The sequence below is a fragment of the Heterocephalus glaber genome, unplaced genomic scaffold (genome assembly GCF_053883595.1).
Source record: "Heterocephalus glaber isolate CG9 unplaced genomic scaffold, H.glaber_assembly_v1.0 deba00000678, whole genome shotgun sequence".
NCBI lineage: Eukaryota > Metazoa > Chordata > Mammalia > Rodentia > Bathyergidae > Heterocephalus > Heterocephalus glaber.
The window spans coordinates 2,162,364-2,183,398 of NW_028258157.1; the positions used below are offsets into that span (position 1 = coordinate 2,162,364).

Consider the following 21,035-nt stretch of genomic DNA (forward strand, 5'->3'; position numbering starts at 1 on the left):
TATCTTGATAATATCTTTTCCAGAATTTCCTAGATTGCCTGTCTAGACTACTCCCATTCCCCCAGGTAATTGCATAATCATCTCCTTCTGACCTCCTCAACAGTCTGGAATGGTATTTCCCAATTTATAGTTTTCCTGCAAATCAAAGTCACTGAGATTCTGCAAGAGGACATTTCTCCAGGGGTCTGAGTCTCAGAGTCTCAGGAAAACACTCCCATCCCAGTCTGCCACCTCCACGAGTCCAGGTGGAAAGGCTCGTTTATTTCTCACCTTGGAAGACCCTGGGCGGTGATCTGCACTTCTCCAGCCCCGCTGCCCACCAGGCAAGATGGATGCAGGGAATAGGCTGCTAACTCCATCAAACAGAAAGCTTAGAAAGGGAAGAAAACTGTGGGTAAATGATAAAAAGGCAGGGCCAGCACAGGCTGCTTTATTATAAATGGCCATCAAGACCCTGTCAGTCTCAAATGTTTAAAATGGGGGAATGAAGCTCAGTGCGGAATCACCCAGCCCCAAGGATGCTCGGTGTCATCCCTGCACAGCCTCAGATGGAGCGAGAGGTATTTAATAGGTAAGCTGACAATTACTGCAAGAAAAACAGCAGTAGCTTTCAGCAGGGTACAGACTTGCATTCTCTAAAATTAATTGTCCTTCTTCATCTTGGTCAAACTAGCAGACAATGTTTGAGGCCCCCAGCAATGTAGAGACCAGTTTCCAGCTCAGAAACAGTGAAAAACAAACAGCTCCAGGCCAAGCAGTTGTCCTGAATTGTGGTTGGACAAAAGCCCTGAGGAGGAGGCAGAGAGAAGACGGCTCTCCAGTGACTGGATTAGCACTCTGGCCTCCGTAGCAGACACTTGCATCAGGTCGTGCCGGGAGGACTGGGGGGTGGTTAGAGGTGGTAAAGTCAACCTCTCATTTAAAATCTGTGGATAGTGAAGATGAGAAAGCTTTGCTTCATGTTTTTTAGTTCTTAACCATTTTACCAGTCTCAGAGAAGCCAAGGAATTCTCCCAATGTCATTCACTGGTAAGTGGTAGAGCAAGATGTGGACCTGCTGTGATACCAGCTCTGCCTCTCCCACCCTTCGGGAGCTGTGCATTTCTGACCTCACTGACGACCATGCACTGCGTGGCTCTGGACAGCAGAAAACCACCGTGTGGGCAGCATTCTCTGGGGCAACTGCAGGACAGGCACGCAGGGCCACCTCTAGAACACCCCACTGAGTGCGGCAGGTAACTGGAGAACGGTAGCAAGGAGGGAGGGATTTAGTCAGAAGGTGATGGAAATGTTAAGTGCATAAAATCCCAGGGCTACGCGCATGAACTTGCTCCTAACTCCGTCAACACGGAGTGAGGAATACATGGAGGACGTGCTTCCTTGTCATCGCTTTTTATTTAAAACTCTTGGATATGCCAGGGAGGACAGTATGTGTGGTTGTGCGGGTGTGGAGGAGACAGGAGAAGGAGGGGATAGAAGAGGAAGAGGAGGGAAGGAGGAGGAGTGGACACAGTGGGAATAGGCTAGGGAGAGGCAGCGGGTGAGGCCTGGGGGGAGATTCTGCCTGTTCCCAGGCTCTTTGGGAAATCGTCAGAGTTGAGTTTCACCTAGAAAACACCTGCTTGAATGAGGAAGTTTTGCCACCAATTGTTTTGGATCCACAGAGAGGACACGTGCATCTCCTTAGGACACCTTAAGAAAATCGCAAGAGAGAACCTCCAATTTTGGTTATAATAAAGTGGCAAACATGCAAATTGGATCTTATCTTTAGGATTCCAGAAATACTCCCTGGACAAATCCTTTCTTCACTGAGTATTTCTGAATTCCAATTTGGAAGAAAATTCTGTCACAAATGATTTTCTCACCACATGAACACTTTTGTTCTTCTTAGGATTGAATGCCAAAAAGCACAAAATGTTTTACAGCTGAGGGTGATTGATAACCCTAAGGCACTGGGCTATTTCCAACATTAACAATGTTTCCTTAATATTAATTTTTACGTCAATTTACGTAACGTTATAACTTCCTCACCAATTTTTGCACCAAAACATCTTTACGAGCAGCAGGTTAATTTATTTATTTTTTTCTTTTCTATGCCAAAGTAATAACTAAAAGTACAAAAGCAAAGCTTAGAGGAACAAGAATGACCTGGGTGTAGCATGAGACCAGGCCCCTGGCACCCGTCGGCGCCTTCTTGTCCCCAGGCAGACGCGTCCAGTGGGAGGGGACGCTCCTGGCTGAGGATGGAAATCGGGAGCCAGCAGTGCACAATGGAGGCTGCAGTGGCGACGGCACACATCCAGCATCTGCTGCCCACACAGAACGCCCGGACTCTGCAACCCAGGGGAACAAACGCTTCCCTCCTCCCTCCCATGCCCTGTTATTGCTGAGTCATGGCCTCATTCTTTTTGTATTCATAGATCAAATTCATAGCAGCATCTGAATTTGAAGCAGTCCTGCTCAACAGTAAGGCAGAGAGAAGCTCAATGAGCTGCAGAGATGGGTAATGAAGCCTCTCACGGGAAAGGGTCATGGGCAAACACCACTTTTAAGAGCTGGCTTTACCTCAGGATGATGTCCAACTTCAATGTAGGTGCAAATTGGGTGAAAGGCCCCAGTTCCGCAGGCGTACAAGTGAGTCTGATTGTAGGCCTTCAGCACCTTGATGAAGTTAGCACATTCTTTCTGCAAGACAAAGGCGAGCCGTGAGATCCGCTGTCCCCATGCTGAGCTGACCCAGCTCAGGGCGCCCTCCCACAGGTTTCTCCCGCAGCCCCCTCCCGTGCTGCGAAGGCTGATTTCCGATTGCCTTGCTTTGACAACATTCTATTGTTTTGCATTAAACATGTAGAATTTCTTACTCATGGCCACACATGCAACATGTCCCTCCATAACTGTTTCACTGAAACAGATAGATAAAAGGGAAATAAAAGTTCTGGCTAACCAATAATCATAGATGACTCTTCTGGTGATAAGAACAACAGATTATTTACATAACAAATTACCTAAACAAGATCATGGTGAAAATTTATTTGCAAAAATTAACCGTGAGTTTGACTTTAGAAAAAGAAAACGAACACACTGCACTATAAATTTATATGAAGCATATAGTTTAAGCATCATTAGTAACCTATTGTGAAAAATTTTAAATGAATATTTCTAGGCTAAGTAACAAAAGATGCATTGAATTTTTTCTTGTTATTGTCCTAGACTTTCTTAGTGTTTATTTCTTTGATCTATATTGATTTGAAATTAAGAATCAAGAATGTGACTATAAATGAAGATAAAGTTAGAACTCAGAGTCTAGGAAAACAAGGTTGGCAAACATAGCAGAGAACTAGGTTGGCCCTGCTATTTCCTTGTGTAGCACACTCCCAAAGCTGTTCTCTAAGAACTGGGACCTTTCACTTGCAAGCCAAGTGCATTTGCACTTATGTAGTCAGTTGAAGTTTATAACTCAGGTGTTCCATAATTTGAATACATTTCCATGTGGCATTTCTGTTCTAGTTTTGTAGCTGGTGATTTTGGTCTTAACTCTATTGACCCCCAAATAAGGAGTAGACAGCTAAACATGAACAGAATAATTGACATTTAAATTCAAGGAACTGTTGGCTATCATTTATTTTTCTGGGATGAATGTTGCTGATGTCCTTTGTGTACACTGTACTAAAGATGAATTAGACCTATTTAAAGTACAACATAAAAGTTCCAAGTTATGATTCTTTGTGCTTTCTTAACATATGATGAGTAGTTCCTTTTCACCCCTTTGGGGTGGGGAGTTGTAACTAAAACATACAGTTTTTCCAATGTTCTGTCAAATAGATCCTGAATCTCTCTTTCATCTGGTAAGGGAATATAACATATAAATTATGCTCTGAAATCAGTTGACATCGCAAGTTTTCTGTGAGAAGAAAAAATGTCCCAGCTTAAAGGTAACTGATTCTGCTTCATCACTCACTGTGAACAAGGAACGTCCTAGGTAAAACTGTGAAACTGTTACAACCTAACTCTTTGGCAGCAAACTTTTATTCTGTGACAGTTTCTTTCCTTGCCCAAGAGGACAGGGCATGAGGAAAGAGCTTGCGAAAAGGAAACATCTGATAAACTCATTTACAAATGAAGACTTCATGAGTCGGCCAATGGATGTATTTGTACTCTTTAAAGAGTTCTGCCATTTGCAAAGAAGCTATTGTCAGAAAAATCTTACTTTGAAACACGTAGGTGGCCAAATATTCTGCTTTTCCATAAAGACCACTGTCCCCCATTGTGGACTCAATGCTAGAGTATCCAAGATGACAAGTAATGAATCCCAGTGCCATATGCCAGCGCCCAGACACTGGCTGTGTATGCACTGGGAAGCAAATGCACTTTCTAATAAATAATAGTGGCAGGCCCAGATGGACGGCTTGTTCATTTTAGAAAAGAACAGGGCTTCAGCCTGTCTGCCCTGCCTTTGAAGACAGGCATGTGTCTCTACACACGAACCCAAATTCTCTGTTTCCATCGCTATGACCTGAGTGGCTCCTAGAGATGTAAGAACACACTGTCATTCTCTACATCAAAGAAGAGAAAAACCTCACGAGCAGAAATATTAATGAGCCCACAGGAGAACTCATGCCACCTTGGCAATGGGTAACAATTGAACATTATGGAGTCTATCGGGCTCCTTATTTCTTAATTTTTATTTATTTATTTATTTATTTATTTTTCTCTTTTTGGTACCGGGGATCGAACTCGGGTCCTTGTGTTTGCACAGCAGGCAGTGAAACCACTGAGCTAAATCCCCGGTGGGCTCCTTATTTCTTATAGGTTGGATGGCTCATTAGCAATTGATCAGTGACTAATTCTGTCCTTTCAAGTAAACAGGCAGATAATAATTAATGCAAGAAAAACTCTTCCAGCTCTTGAGAGTCACAGAATTGGACCACACTGAATGTCAAAATTGCAGCTTGTTCTCTATTAACTGTTAAAAGGGACTGGCCATCCTAGACAAGCATTCTGCAGAGGCCCTGTCAGGAAATCAATCGCAGGACTATCGCTGTGAAACCTGGCACAGGGCTCCCAGGAGAGGCCAGTAACAAGACGTCTATCTGCCTACAAAGCCTGGACCCTCCCTGCTGGCCCAGGGCCTGCGGGCTCCTTCCTCCCCACTGAGCTGCCCCAACTGGCAGTGGTTTGTATAGTTGCTATGCCCAGGGGCAGCCTCAAGATTATTCTGAAAGTGCAGGTTGATGCCAATAGAATGAGGAGAAATTTCTTGGGCTTACAGGGGAAAAGATGATTGAAAACAAACAAAAGAATGCAAGGAAATAATTGCAAAATTGGTTAAAACAGCTAGGAGAAGAATCAGCCACAACAGTGGAGGAGGACAGAGAATGAAAAGAATTGACAGAGAAAAAGCCCTATCTGGAAAGACATGTTAGCAAGGGTTTGTTCTTGAGAGAAAGCTACAGAAAGTGTCAGTGCTGTCCTTCACTCGCCTTCCTCCCCAGCTCCCAGCTGCCAACATTTTTGAGTGTTCCAAAACAGGATATTCATTTTATTTGGAAGCAACTTGGACATTCTAAAAAAGAAGGAAGTGTGGCAGAAAAAGGAAACACTTCACACGTTTCTGCTCAGGGGAGACGGAAGACGAGCGTTCCTGACCTTCTCGTGAACTGTGACGTTTCTTCAAACTCAGAATATAATGCACTCCTTGGCATTAAGCTACAGCACCGTTTTCCTCAGCACTGGCGGATTTACAGTGTAATAAAGACAGTGTAATCAGTTCAAAATGAATTCATTCCTCAAGGCCTGATCTTTTCTGGAATTTGAGTTGATACACACAGAGGAGTTTAGCCACAAGTCGGCTTCCCAGGAGTCAGGCAAACCTACTGACCTCTGATTTTACTGAAATGTACTCTGGGTCAGCAGCATTACAAGTTATTAGTTTAGAATAAAAGTAAAGGCAGTGATAAACCAGTCACTTCAAAGGCTGCACCTAAGGAGCAGTGATTCATGATCTTTACTGATAAACCCTTTACACGTAATTTTTAAAGGTTTTCTAATCTTTTCAGATCAAATGGATAGAGAAAATATGAGTAAAAATATTAGTTTGATAAAAGAAACTTAAATGAAGTATCTATTCTCTGAAGAGGATGTAGGAGCCAAATTCTCAGAGTGATAAAAAACAAACATTAGGGTTATGTCGCACTGAGTAGACTGTGGAGCACAGACTTCTCCCGCGTGGCTACAAAAATAAAATCCACCCATCTGTCAACACAACTGCTCCATGCATGGAAATCACAACAGAACCGAGCTGTTTTTAACTTCCGATAATGGCATTTTCTACAAACAATGACCTCCTCCCACGTCTTTCACCTATGGATGGAGGAATGAAATGTTACTCTCAACAGGGAAGGGGGAAAGAGAGAGAAACTGGGAACATAAAGGATCTTTACTCAAATACGTTCAGTTCATGATTAAATCAAACTTGTTCTGGTTCAAAGATAAAAGAGCCCAAAAGGAATGAGTATTGAACAGCACTGCCTCAGGTCAGTGAGAATTCATCCACAAAGAGCAAAACAAAACAAAACAAAACAAAAACAACCTCTTTCCTTAGTACTTGAGGTGGAAATGTTTTAATATATCTGTAGTGCCCGCCAAAGCATAGGAAACCTCTTGTCTCTTGAGGAGTGGATACATTTGTGCATGGAAATCCATTAATAAGCTTAATTCCTGAAGTTAATCTGTTGACTCACTTACTCTCTGGTCAATTTATTTGGCAAGCTAGCTGAACACTGGACTTTTCGTGCCAAAGCTGTAATCCCTGAGATTGTTGCTGCCACTCACTTTATCCCTCCCGCTCCTTAAGTTGTTCCATCCTTATCTGGCAATAGCCGTTTGTCCTTTTTTCTTTTTACATTGTGTGGTTACATTCTGATCATCCACGATGTCATCCGAATACTTTAGCAACTACTAAAAGATATCAGAAATCTCACCTTCTAACAGGCTAACAGGCGTATCTAATACAACTAACATACAAACATGTTCTAATTATCGTATTGTTGGATTTGTGATTTAGGATTTTTTACAAACTACCTTTTAAAATGGTAAATAAGCTGCCCTGTCCTTTGGGAGGCATTTTTACCTTCACCACTGATGATGATAGAATAATAAAACCAGTATACCTTTCCACCTTAATGCTTTTTTTGTTGTTCATTTCAGAGATTAAGAAATATTGATTCAATGAAGACAATAACATTAGGGTTATTTCAGAGGTAGTTATTTAAGTATAGATGCATATGCATATTGATTTCAATCTATCACCATTAAAGCTGTGAGAACTGGAAAATAAGTGTTAAAATGGCTTGAATGATATAATAGAATAAATGACAACTCTCTGTTCAAGGTTCTTAGGTAATTTTACTTAAATACTCATTTCAGTTAAGTGCTCAATTTGACTACTTTTTCAACCCTAGATTGACTATTTTGAAGTTGTAGAAACATTGCTTAAGATTTTAAAAACATTTTTTCTTTCAAATTACTTAAAACCTTCAAATGTGGTTGAAACCATCATACACAGGTTGGCAAGGTAGACCCTGATACTAGCAAATGCTGACCGATGCCATTCTGCTGCCCCCTTCCACTCCTCAAAGGAACTCCGAACAGCTTCACTTCAGAGCTCCATGTGGACTGCAAGAACTTACATGTCTATTTACAGTCATGTTCTCTTTTAGATGAAATCATCATCAGTCTAATTAAATGACATCTTTGTACCATTAACTGCCATTTGATTAAAGTCCATTATAAGTTAATAACATAAGCTTTCTTCGCCTCATTCCAATGAGTGCAGATAACTGTAAACCATTACATGAAGTGTGCCTAAATAGTTTTCTTATGAAATCAGGATGTTACAGTTTATGTCCAGATGTCTCCCAAGGGCCTTGTGTACGCACAGGTGGCTCTCCGGGGAGGTGGCTGGGTTATGGGGCTTATCACTGACTGCTGCTCTGAGGTGGGGTCTGGTCGGGAGAGGCCCCATGAGAGGCAAGACCCAGAAGGGTCCATCTCCCTGCATAGCTTCCCCAACCCCACTTCCTGCCTTCCTTGCCCTGAGCAGCTCTCCTCCGCCAGCGCTTCCACGGTGCCATCCTGCCTTGGAGCCAAACAACGCTGGAGTGAATTGAGAACTAATAAAACAACCTCTCCTTCCTCAAGTTGTGGGGGTCACTTATTTGACCCAGCAAGAGAGAAGTAACTAAGACACAGGAAAACTTTAGTAGTGTCAAAAGTGTTTATATTCGATTTCCGATTTTACTCAAAATGCTGAGTTCTCAGTGCTCATATCAACTGAGTCAAAGCAACTGTCATTGATTTACATAAAGTAGGAGGAGTCACAATCTAGAGATTAAGAGTGAACTGAATTATACTGCATATTTAATACAAACATGTATGACTTTATCACAAGCAAATGCATCACTCAAATGAGACAAGTGCGTTGCGTCTTTTACCACCTGAGGAAGGAGAGAAAAAATGAAGCCAAAACTTAGAGGAATGCTCGCTGTCATTCACGCACACCCCCTTCTACTGTCTGCATGGGTCAGCATAAAAAATTAAAATGCGCTATACAATTAATGATAGAAACTGTTCTCTTCACACAACTTGTACTGAATGGAAAGAAACCCCGACAGAAGTTAGGTACTTGTGAAGCAGATAGTGATGCGCCAGACTTACCCATGCACTCATGATATTCCATGTTTGCCGTCTTTTCCCTGTCCTTTCCTCTCCATTCTTCCCCTTTCTTTCCTCTTCCTTTTTGTATTTTCCCCCCTTTTTAAGAGCTTAACATTCATTCGCCTTCTAAGGAACTTAAAAAACAAAACCCTACGAAAGAAAGAGTTTTTACCACATCAAAAGTGTTGGAATGAGCCAAATGCCACAGAGCTGTGGAGCCCGGCGTGGGACGTGCTGTGAGCTGCATCCCGTCACTCTGGAGTGTGCCCGTGCCTGCGGACTGGCTCTGAGGAACCAGCTCCTCAGAAAGGACCCTGAGGGGAGACCCGGTGCAGCCCAGATGGGGCACAGGAGCCAAGGCCCTGAGGATGCTGAGGTGGCTGTCACCTGTAGCCAAGACAGGAGCCACCTGTGGTCGCTCGCCCCCGCCTCCCACCCGGTCCACGTGTAAATTTCCAGCTCTTGTGTCGCTTGGCCTGCCGTGTGCTTTCAGTGGCAGCTCCGGAGAATTCAAGTGAATGCCGAGGACATGGTGGTGCGGGGTGGCCCAGGCGTCACAGCGCCTGCTGAGACTTGTACAGGGTTCCTAACGTGGGCAGTGCTGTTCCGTGAAACAGTGCAAGGCCTGGCAATCTTCTCATGGGATTTAACAGGAAATTTCACAACTTTCATTTGTTCTGGCGTGTTTTCATAAACTATCTCTTCAAATGAAGAATAACTTTCCTGAGTGTCCGTGCTTCCCTGTGTGCATGTACGAATATGTGACGCACAAATCAATGTCTAGAAATAATTTTTAAATACAGTTAAAACTTGGAGCTTTGGAACTTTAAAATTTATTCATTTTAAATTTTAGTAAATATGTTACTCTAAAGTAAAATATATTCTCAAATAAGTTAAGAAAAACACACCGGTCAGTGGGAGTGAAGTTATTAGGGTAAAATAGAACTAACATGGAATCCATTAGTTGCCTTAGTCAGGGCTTTGACGCCAGTCACACACTAGCCAGCATTTCAGGTGTCTGTCACACCTGTTGACCATCAGAAAGCTGCTCAGGGTCCCCAAGTCTCAGGGCCTGCACTACAAGTGGGATTAATGATACATTCATGAAAGCGCTCAGTGTGATGTGCAGCACTTATTGGTCAAGTATCTGATTATCTTTTCTTAAAGTAATCACTGCTAATGATTGGAATACTTTCACGACCGCTCAATTCTCATGCCAGCTCACATACCCTGCCCTGCCACATATTGGCCAAGAACTTAATCACGAATTATGCATTTCTTCCAGTGACACAGTAAGGAGAATATAAACTCATCCAGGGGTGTAAACAGAGGTGGGTTTAATACAATTGGTTTGGAATGTGTATCGGTGCTCATTTCTGTAACAAAGAAAAATTACATTTTTTTAAAAAATTAGGATTTTTATGGAATTCCAGTCTTCCAACTGATAAGAGCTACAAATAATAGCAACTTTTTTTTATTGTCACCTTTGTTGCTGTTTTTGTGAGACAGGGTCTCCCTGTGTAACCAAGCTGCCCGAGACTCACAGTCTTCCTGCCTCAGCCTCCCAAGTGCCTGGATTAAAGGCCAGTGTGACCATGCCCAGCAATAATCAAGGTAGTTGTCAAAGTGGTAGGTGTCAGGATTCATTATCTCAGTCCAACAGTAAGTACAGAAGCTGTTTCTCAGTAAGGAAGAACTGCACCCTCTCAGCTAAAAATGAGCTAGAATTACATTTCCTAGAATTCTGATTTTCTGTGGGTTGGCTAGGGGTGGTTGCAAAAGAAATTTGCAGGAGCTTTGGGAGCCCCAAACTGAGCTCCGCTCCGAACTCTGCAGCTCTGACGTGCGGGCCACCTGGGTAGCCCGGCCACAGGGCTCCCCCAGCCCCCAGATCTCTTTTCCCAGCTTCTGCATGACCTGGTCTCGAGCTGCCAGGTTCTGTGGTTCACACGATTGACCCAGAGGAGGTAGAAAGGATGGGAGAGTGGAGGTCCTGCCCAATCCTCTCTCTCCCAGCCATGCCCAACTTTCTGTCCTGATGCCAGAGCTCTGGGCTGTGACCTGTGTTGGGCCTCAGCTTCCAAGGATCCAGTCACCACTTCCTCAGCTGCATGAGGTCTGATCCCAGCCTGCAGTCCTCTCTTCCAGCTGGGAATCTGGTCTGTCCAGCGCTAACTGTGTCTTACAGCCCCTCAGTGAAATATCCAAAGGCAACGTGCATGTGACATAGGTTAAGCACTGCACACTCAAGGCCATTAGTTAATAACTTTATGTATTTCCAAGTACAGAGGGCCCTCCTTTTTAAGTGAACACTGAATTCTAGAATCATAAACTCTATTAAATTCATATCATTTAAAGCACAGTTTTGAAAATGTATATTTTAGCACTGAACATGTATGGAACATGCATACAGCTATATGCACAACTATAGCCTCTATCCAATACTATGTATTGCACATGCTACACTAAAAATGTTTAAAATATTTAACACCTAATTTGAATGTAATGAGAAGCTTCAAGATCGTTCTGCTAATAAAGTTAATGTTCTATCTCTGAATAGAGTATCCAGCCTATAGTGGTAGCATAATTTTTGCATCCCATGCTCCTTACCACTTCTGAAAAAACAGAGAGAGGAAGAGAGAGAGAGAGAAGAGGTGAGGGGAGGCGGGGAGAGGAGAGAAGAGAGGAAGAACTCGGGAAAGATTCATGGTGATTTGGGGAAGTAAGATGATAACTTTTTTGTTGCTACTCTTCTGAAAAAAATAAAAAACAGTCACAGCAGGTAGGAATAGAGGATATTTGTGAAGATTATTGAGAGTAGAAAGAAGCAGAAGGCCACTGCCTATTGTGAGAACTTAGACGTCAGTGGACTTCGGAGCAGCGCTCAGTATGAAGGCAGAAGGCGCTGCAGAAAGCCTTTCCAGGGAGCTGGAGAGCTCCACTAATGCACCTGCCCTGGGAGCCACTCAGGGGCTTTGAGTCTGCACAGACGCATGGGGGAATTACGACGTCATTTTTTAACCAATACCAATGGTGCGACTCTCATGTCAGCCACTTAAGAACACAATTGGCATTTCTAATGAAAATGGAACAGAGTCCTCAAACCCTCTTAAAATTTTTGTAAAGTACCTGTATTTCACATACTAACACTACTATTAGTCTTGCTTTGAAAGTGAAAATTAAAGTACCTGTAAATTTTAATCCCTAAACCTGAACGAACACCAAAAATGTGTGTGCCCGAGACTCAGTCCTTCATGTTCCCATCAATTCCAGACCCCAGAAATACTGTCCTCTTTTGCTCCATTGGTAAAACATGTGAATTTGAAAACTGAATATAATTTAGTTTCTAAAATAAATGTAATGGCAAGGTTTCATTTACCATTCATTTACCCTTCTACCCACTACACAAAACTGGTTCATTTAGTTACTTTGAAAAGAAGGAAGAACTCAGTGTGAGTCATCTCATGAACTAATAGTGGAAGAAATGAGTTTGGATCTCTATCAGGTACAGGTACAGGGCAGGCTCTGCCTGGGCATCTGCATCATTGTTGTCATACTGAATGCTCAATTGATGACAATCATTCATCCAGCTCAGCCAAACTCAGCCCCGAGCGCAAATGCACACTGGCAAGTGTGAAAAGCTAGACTGTTGTCTGCGAGGCTGAATAAGGTTTTGCCATCTTCATCCACAATCCGTTCTCTCTAAAGTGCTATCTGATTCCATGGAGCCTGTTCACAGGGACTAACCGGCCATAGCTGGCAATCATGAGAGGAACTAGAAGAGCCATAAAAATGATAACCAGTGTCCTCAGGAATGTCAGGAACCCTCAGGCTCTGTGATATTCACCTGACTTGTAAGGGAGGAATTAAGTCCCCGGGTTTCCTGGTGTTGAGGGAGAGCGTGTGGTCCGGGTAGAGATAAAGGACAATAGAGGTCGATTCTAGATGCCAGCACGTTTCCCGCGGTGTCCATGGGACACCTCGCCTGGGGAGTTGCTTCACCAAGAGGAACTGCTCTAAGAAGGAGGGCGGCTGGGGCTTCCAGTCCTGAGGGAGCTGTCCCCTCCCTGCTGGGGACCCAAGGAGAGCAGTCTCCACTGCCTGAGGGTTCACCGAACACTCCATTTTCCAGGGCTCCTTACTAATAAACAGCCTTAAGATATAATCCACAGCTTCTAGGTAGAGCAGCACTTGGGAGGGTGAAGCAGGAGGATTGCTGTGAGTTCCAGGCCAGCCTGGGCTATAGAGCAAGAACTTGTCTCAAAAAAACCGAAAGTAAATAAATAAATAACTACAACATAAAATAAAACGCCTGCAGTAACATTTTAAAATTGAAGGTTGATGGCAACTTCAACCTTTCCAAAGGTAAATGAAATGCACGGTTGATGCCTGCATCCTGGAATGAGCCACAGCCTGAGATTCCCGCTCATCCTGCATTCTCTGTTGCGTTGCAGGGCAGTCCTCCTTGTTGCTCGGGCCCTGCAGTTTGAGCTGTGTGCATGTGACAGATGTGTCACCATTATCATCTCATTGAAGGTGAGTAACTGCTGAGGACACAACAGAACTCCCTCAGAATTCCCAAACAGCCAAAGATAAGGTGTGTGCAGGGTACCATGGTTAGCAATGCATCGGGCGGGGGGGGGGGGACTGTTATGAGAATCTGCTTTTTTTTGTTCTTCTCAGATGGCTGAAATTCTGATTTCCAATGATGTTCAAAATATTTCTAGCAGTCATACGGTTGCCATTTGGTTTTATTGAAACTCAGTGCAGAGAGCCGGTTTAGCAGGATAAACAAAGAAGAGCCAGAGAGGGACTAATTCAAAACAGATTCTTCTACCAGCTTAGTGGTGGATTCAGTTTTCATTTGCAAAACAGGGTCAAGGGAGTTAATCCATCAATAGGAATGCTCTTGTGAGCAACAAAGTGGGTTTTAAGCCCTAGGAAAATATAAAAAGCAAGAGCAGAGCAGCAGTGAGGATACAGGTATCTGGGTTGCATCTATCCTTACTACTCTTATGTGTTTTATCAGTTAACTTAAGTAACAGCAGTGCAAAAGTCGATGAGGGCTTTATTATCTAATGATAGAAATGTTATAGCCCTAGTGCGGCTTAGAACCCGTAGCCCCCACAATGTGTTTTACAGGCTCTGTTTTGTATCCTGGATGGTCACTTCTGTAGGAGAAAAACTCAGTTGAGATGACTGTTGCCAGAAATGCCTTTCCTAGTGCATACGTCCACACCTCCTCCACACAAGTGAGAGTGTGTATGGCATACGTGCACAGACACGCACACACATAACGACATCATAGCCAAGAACACCCTGCGTCCTGTGTAGTATGTTGAGCATACCCGTGCTGCCATTCTGCCTTTACTGTAAAGTGCATTCTTCGTGGGGCGTCGCCCAAATTCCAGCTGCTGCACCAGTGCATACGTCTGACACAGAGCAAGGGCAGGCTGGGTCTTCCCAACTGCCTGGGCTACTGGGGAGAGCGCACTTTGGGCGTGGTGTTCTTTCTATGCGTTGACACTAGAGCTGTGGGGGGCAGTCCGTGGCTTGTCCAGGCCCCAGGCTGGAAGTGGTGCCCTCACCCCAGAGGACGTCCCCTCTCTGCCTATGTAAATTGGCCAGTGGCTCTGCTCCTTTTCCTGTTCTTCCCTTGTCTCTGAGCTGAGCTCTGGGCACACAGCTCCTTCCAGGATGACCTGGCCAGAGCCATGTGTTTTCCAGAGGAGTTTCAGAAGAACCCCCAGGGAAGGTCAGCCCTCCTAGAGCCCAGGAAGATCCCGTAGGAACCGGGGACTCATTTCCTGTGAATGTCCAGATCCGTTCTCACTTTGATACAATTCTTTGTTGGAGCCCTGGTGTCTGCAGAATCCACTTGCGCCTCATTCTTGTGGTTTCCAGCAGCCCAAGGGCTCCTGGGAGCAGCGATTGTCCATGGATCCTGGCTGACAACTGTTTATGCAAGAGGCCCAAAGCTTTCCCTCCAGTTACCCATGGCCACTCGCAGGTCAGGCGTTGGAAGAAGGAAACTCTTTCCCTTCCATCTCTCTTGGAAACTGGTCATTTAAATCATTGTTAAAAGTAATAGCGATATTTATTTTCTTGTGATTATCAAGGAAGAAATGCTACAAATCCCAGGAAGTCACCTCATCACTATTTCTAAACTCATATATAGAAAAAGAAATGGACAAATATAGGTCTGTAAGTTCAAGTCCCAAACTAACCAAAGGATGCCAGGAATCTTATTAAAATGCAGGGAATACATACACTGATATAAGACTTGAATGAGGTTGCCTAATATGTAAAATAAATTTTAATAATGTGTTGTTAATGCATTAAAATATATCTTCAATGATAGGTCAGTGTAAAGCAATATTAAGGGAACAAAGCCAAGTATAAGGATACTAGATTTCATGATTGCATCAGATTATTCAGTCACTAAGAAACAGATTTCTTTTGTGTTTGTGTGATTTTCAAAATTATTCCTCTCACTGCATCCTTCTCTTTTATGGAAGCATGGCACTCTCTCTCTGTGTCTCTCTCTCTTTCCCCCTCCACCTCCTCATATTCCTCCTCCTCCTCCTGCCCCTCCTCCTGCTCCTCTGTCCTGAACACTGAGGGTTGTATTGCTGGCCCAGACGCAGTGAATTCAGCAGCTGCAGTGAGCTCCTGACTCTACAGAGCCCATGGGCACCACGATCAGGATTTCAGGGCTACTTCATAAGAGGATCAACTGTACTGTGCTTGCCGGGCTATTTGAAAATACTCAGGATTTGATGAGCATCAATTACAAGGAAGTGGGACACGTGGCATTTGCTGGTACTAATGGTACCTGACCATGTCATGGCAACTTGTAATGAAAACTTCGGCATCACATAGATCATGTCCCACCCACTATGGTGCAGGTAGGTATATTTTGGGTAATTTAATGATATGACATTAGTCTAATTAATTGTTTCAAAATTCGGCCAATTAGTGTAGCATGAGAAGATATTTGTGCTTTGTATTCCTTTACATTCTGCATTACATCAACTCAATTGTGGATTTTAAGTAAACTTCATTAGAATTAATGAAATAAAAACACCACTGAATTGATTTAATGCATGGAAAAGAACATCAAAGCCTAAATATTTTCTTATGCTACTTTAATTGGTTGTTTTTTGAAAAGATTAATTAGGGTAGTGGTTAATATTTTATCATTAGCATGGTTAATACTTACTATCACATTGTTTTAACAGTTTTGCTCATGTCTTTGAACTTCACAGGCGTTCTAGGGCCCAGTTGCTATTTCGGCTCACATTCTTGATGAGCCCAAAAGTGTGAGACCTTTGCAAACTGCCCTCCGCTTTCCCTCTGCCTGCTAGTGGGCACGGCCAGGCCCAACAGCCCAACTGACAGGCACAGAAACTATCTCTGCGTACAGCTCGGTGCCCAGAATATGACCAAATTTTAATGAAAAGATTTTCAGCGAAATTCTGAATTATTTTATTTTATTTTCTGATTGAGAAAATGGGAGTAACCATACCCACCTGAGGTTAAAACTACATTTACAAAGTTCTATGTACACTTTCATAGGACCGGGACAGGAACATTTCTCAACAGTTACAAGTTTTTCTTCACCATTTAAACTCATGAAAATGGGCAAGCTTGTGTTCTTGAAAGTAACAGCTATACACAGGTGAAACAGCCCCTTCAGCCTCCCTCAGTTATTGCCCTGAACACTTCTAACATAATTTGTTAGTGGTAATAGGACAGCCTGCGGGCTGCAGATCTCTGTGTCCCAGTCCCCAGACTGGAGCGGCCTACCCGCCTGGCCTGCCTCCTCCAGTCTCGCCAGTGCCAGGAGGAACTTGTACCATGACGCCTGTGCTCATCAGGGAATGCTCAAGGATGCATTTATTGCTTGTTAACATGTGGGTGAATTGAGGCAGCCACCAACCTGTGCCCTGCTCTCCCTGCTGTACCTTCCTTCAGCTGTGGCCCGCTGCTGCTAGACAGGGGCAAACACTTCCCACGAACTCAGACCCCTCTAAACCCAGGAGTATAAACATCAGTCTCAGCAGCTGCTCCAAATCAGTCAGGCTGTCCCTGGAGGACACCTGTCTATCTGCACACACAGGCACAGGCTCATGCTTCGTTTGGGGCAGCACACGTCCGTTTCTTCCAAAGGCCACTGCTTCCGACAGACAAAACTTTGAAAATTAATTCTTTGCATTTTGGGCGTTCCCAAATATTGATAAAATATATGCAGCACGCATTTATGGTTTCAGAAATCCCGCCAGTTATTTTATCTATTAATTACAACGATTTTTCACGTGCAGGTATTTGGGTATATCTCAGTCCAGTGCCCTCTTAACTTACTAACAAATTTAGTTCCGGAAAACACGCCTTCTGTTTGTTACAGAAGCAGGGACTGACAGGGCTTCCAGAGCTGAATAGCGTTGTTTTATGCCCCGAGAAGATCAGTCTCCCAAGTGAAGTACGAGGGTTAATAGGATGTTTAACAATGAATGGCAGAGTGAAAAACTGCTTAAGGAATTACTCGAGTACTGTGGCAGCTGGTGCTTACCAGGGTGTCCTTCCCGGCCCATTTGCACTCATCTCTTCTGCTGTACGACACTGGCCACACGATCTAGGGATGGAAAAGAGACATCGGTCAGCTGAGCGCTCCAAGGTGCACAGTCCTGGGCCGACAGGTAAGGAAGTTCCGCAGACATCGTGCGGCGGGAGCCTTTGGCTGGCTCAGGCTGTCTGGTGGTGCCTGAGCTCACTGCTGTTCACTTCTCCCGTCACTCCCCTTCCACCCGTCCTCTGCTGAGAGGAGACCCCAGTGAGAGAAACGCACAGTCCACAGATGGAGCGCTGTAGGCGGGGACAACACCTCGGATCGGAGGGGAGGGGAGCTTGTCTTGGGGTCGTGGTTATTACAGAAGAGGTGAAGCCATCAGCAGACACACTTGATTGTTTTCTAAATTCATATTTATCATGAGAGAGTGATTTTGAAATTTTCATACCGAGATGCTCTCGGCCAATTTCTGGGATCCAAATCTCAGGATGAGATGATAGAATGACACTGAAAGGGTTGGAAAAACCTACTCTCCAAAGGAGACTTTTAAAAAATATTAGGAGTGGAACTGCATCATTATTATTCTTCCTATTTTGAAAAATAAGGGTAGAAATCACACTCCCACCCTGGAGTAAATTTAGACGATTTGAGGGGTAATTGTTTATGCTTTTGCCCCTAATATTTGGTCTTCGTCCCTTCAAGGTTTTCCACATTTTGTGAATATGAGGTCAGTGGCCCAGGAGCCCAGGGGTCCCTCACTGTGTCCTGGAGGTGTGGACACATTTCTCGTGGCAGCAATGGCCCCACTGCTATCTACGTTTCAATCTGAAGTTTTCTGGAGCCCCTGACCAATGCTATTGGTACTAACTGCATTGGGCAGAAAAATTTATCGTTCTTTTATTCAGCTTTCTCTTCTAGTGAAATTAATTTGAGGGGAAAATGCCATATGCAAAGGAAAAATCCCAAGACAGTGGCAGTTAACCCATTACATCTGCAGGAAAGTTTTTAGCCTTGAAGTGACTGATAGCCGTTCATCCGGGATCTCCAGATGGTCCAGTATCCACAGTTGGGGACTTGGGCACGGGCTGTGGGACTCAGTCTGGGGAACTACACCCCGAAACACTGCACATTTGGAAACAAGAATTTGGGTGACAATGAGCTAGTATATTATGGCATAATAAATGCATGTTAACCTGTGTCACAGTTATAAAAGCCCAAACATTATTTAGAATGCATTTGCTTTTACCATTAAGATCTTAATTTCTGTATTCTGTTTTTATGTGCTTTTCTTCACGTATGTCTGTATGTTTAAATTAAAACTGTCACTTATTCCTCAAAGATTTTACAAAGTAGTCACTTACTAAAATCATTCAGGAACCGTAAATGTATCATCCTGAAAGTTAAAATCACCCTGACTCTTGGAGCAGCTGTGTCCTGGGGCTCTGGAGAGCTGGAGACCTGTTCCCTCCCAGGGTACATGGAGGAGGAGCGGACACGGATTCCCAGGGGATTGAACTAGGGACTCTAGTTCACTTCCACCCCCTCTACCCCCTTCTTTAATAAACATGAAGGCCTCACAAGACTCCACTTTCAAACAGTGTGCTCTACTTTAAAATTAAATATTCTGCTTTTCATAGGCTGCTTTAGACTTAGAAATGTACCTTCTAGGATTGGAATAATACTAACTCAAAGGCAAGTGTTGTAACAAGGACACTGACAGTGGGTGAATCACTGACCTTTTAATTAATTCATTAACTCAAATATATGTATTATGAGTCTAGTTGGCAGAGGACACATGTACTGTGATATCTGAGTGCTCAGGCTGGTTGTACACACAGCTCTGGGATTTTCCTAATTACAAAATAGTGGGATTATATATATTTTGGTTTTAGAAACCATTCAATACTTTAGATTCATGTTCTTCAGAAGATAAATATTAAACACAATAAACATATAGTCTGAGGTGATATATGTTCACATACTGTCTCTCTATCTTCCTACATATGAAAGGTATGAAAACACACTTTACAAAATGATAAAATGATACTGAAAATTTTAACTAACATAATTTCCTAAAATTAAAATATTATATTTCTCTGAACCAACCAAATTTCTTATTCACTCTATAAAAATGAATTCCCTTTGCTAAAACAATAACTTAAAAATGTTAAACAATAACCTAAAAAAAACTTATTTGTGATATTTTCACAATACTCTTAAAACCAATATTTTCCTAATTTCAGAAAAGCCAATAATACAATTATCTTAGGCATCTTAGGCATTTATAGGCATCACCTGAGGTTAGAAATCAGATTGAAAAATCAGGAAAATAAATATATTATAAATACATTGCATTTCATGTGATTGTATATTGAAGTAAAACTGTTATGGGTATGGTCAGAATTTTAATGTTTGGATAACAGAAGTAGTCAGAATGCTACACCCTATTAAACATAGACATTAACTTTGAATATGACCTTATTTTGTCTTTGACTTATTTATTACTTTATTTTAACTTAGAATATAACTTTATTTTAGCCCCAAAGCAAAATTCTGTAGCTAGAACAAAACCTTGTACAAGTTAGTCACTTTTCAAAAAGTTATCACACAGCATGTTAGCATTTAGGAGAGGCTGAGGCAGGCACACACCACTTTGAAAGCCGCATGTTGCAAAGTAACAGTAGTGTAGGTGGACGAGGACAGGCGTGTGTTCTAAAAAGGTCGTGGTGCAGTGATTCCCATGGAAGCTACTACATGGAGACCTTTGCTCTACAGGGAGTGAGATGAGACAAAACTGCACAGATGCCTGACTAGGGGTGTGGCAAGTAGACGTAGCAAATTTCTTCTAATGTGTTAGTCCGTGCTTATTCCAAACTCGATAGCTTGTGCATGAAAAAAGCCAGAAACACTCTGAGAAACAAGGACAAGACCTTCGTTGGCTGATGTCTCAATGACCACATTTGCAGAAACCTGTCATCTCAAAAGCTCATCTTCTAGGTGAGGTTGACAAGCTTTTCATTTATAAGGCAAGGTAGCAAATACTTTCAGTTTTCTGGGCCAGATGACCTCTGCCCAGCGGTTCCACTCTGCTGCTGTGGCCTGAGATGGACACAGAGAATACACCAGCACTGAGAGTGACTCACAGAGCGCATCCCTCAGGCCCGTGGCTAACTGTGATGAGCCCTGCATTTGACAGCAATACAGAGATGGGTTTATACACAGATATACACAGTGCCTGAGGCAGTCATGATGGCCTATGACAGCTCAAGGGTACACTGTTGTGCAGGAATAATTGTAGAATTATGGAAGGCTAAGCTACAGTTAGTGTTTCTTATGAGGCTCATTGAGAGCATTGTAGTCTGCCCTTTGATTTTTGTTGCTTATGGAACCTATTGGTTTGTTATTGTCATTAATTGCATTTCCATTGGAAAAGATAAAATATTAATTTAGAACAATTTTCTATAATTTGTTATGATTTCAGATAGCTAGAGAATCTATATAACACGAGGCTTTTCAAAGTGCAACAGTCTATATTAGAAGTACTAAGTACTACAGCATATGTTAGCACAAAGATACCTTCTGGAAGTCCTTGATGTTGACCAGGTTGAAGGAGAAAATGTGATCCTTTGCTCCGACATACAGCCTGCCCCTCTCCTCGTCGAGCAGGAACGTGTGGTAGCTGGAGCTGTTGGCCAGGCCGTGGAAGGTGATCACGCTGTGCGACTCCAGCATCTCTGCAAGGCAAGGAAAC

At 43.1% G+C, this 21,035-nt stretch overlaps 1 protein-coding gene across 3 annotated transcripts in view; it reads right to left on the minus strand.

Moving 5' to 3' along the window:
• Sema3a (semaphorin 3A) overlaps window positions 1–21,035 on the minus strand; it is a 453,595-nt gene that overhangs the window by 124,046 nt on the left and 308,514 nt on the right. For all 3 annotated transcript variants that reach the window (XM_087206759.1, XM_087206760.1, XM_004839772.4), the window contains exons 4-6: window positions 20,861–21,018; window positions 17,288–17,350; window positions 2,566–2,685 (exon numbers count right to left, since the gene is read on the minus strand). In XM_087206759.1, coding sequence (XP_087062885.1) covers window positions 2,566–2,685; window positions 17,288–17,350; window positions 20,861–21,018 — 341 coding nt within the window. The remainder of the gene's footprint in view (window positions 1–2,565; window positions 2,686–17,287; window positions 17,351–20,860; window positions 21,019–21,035) is intronic.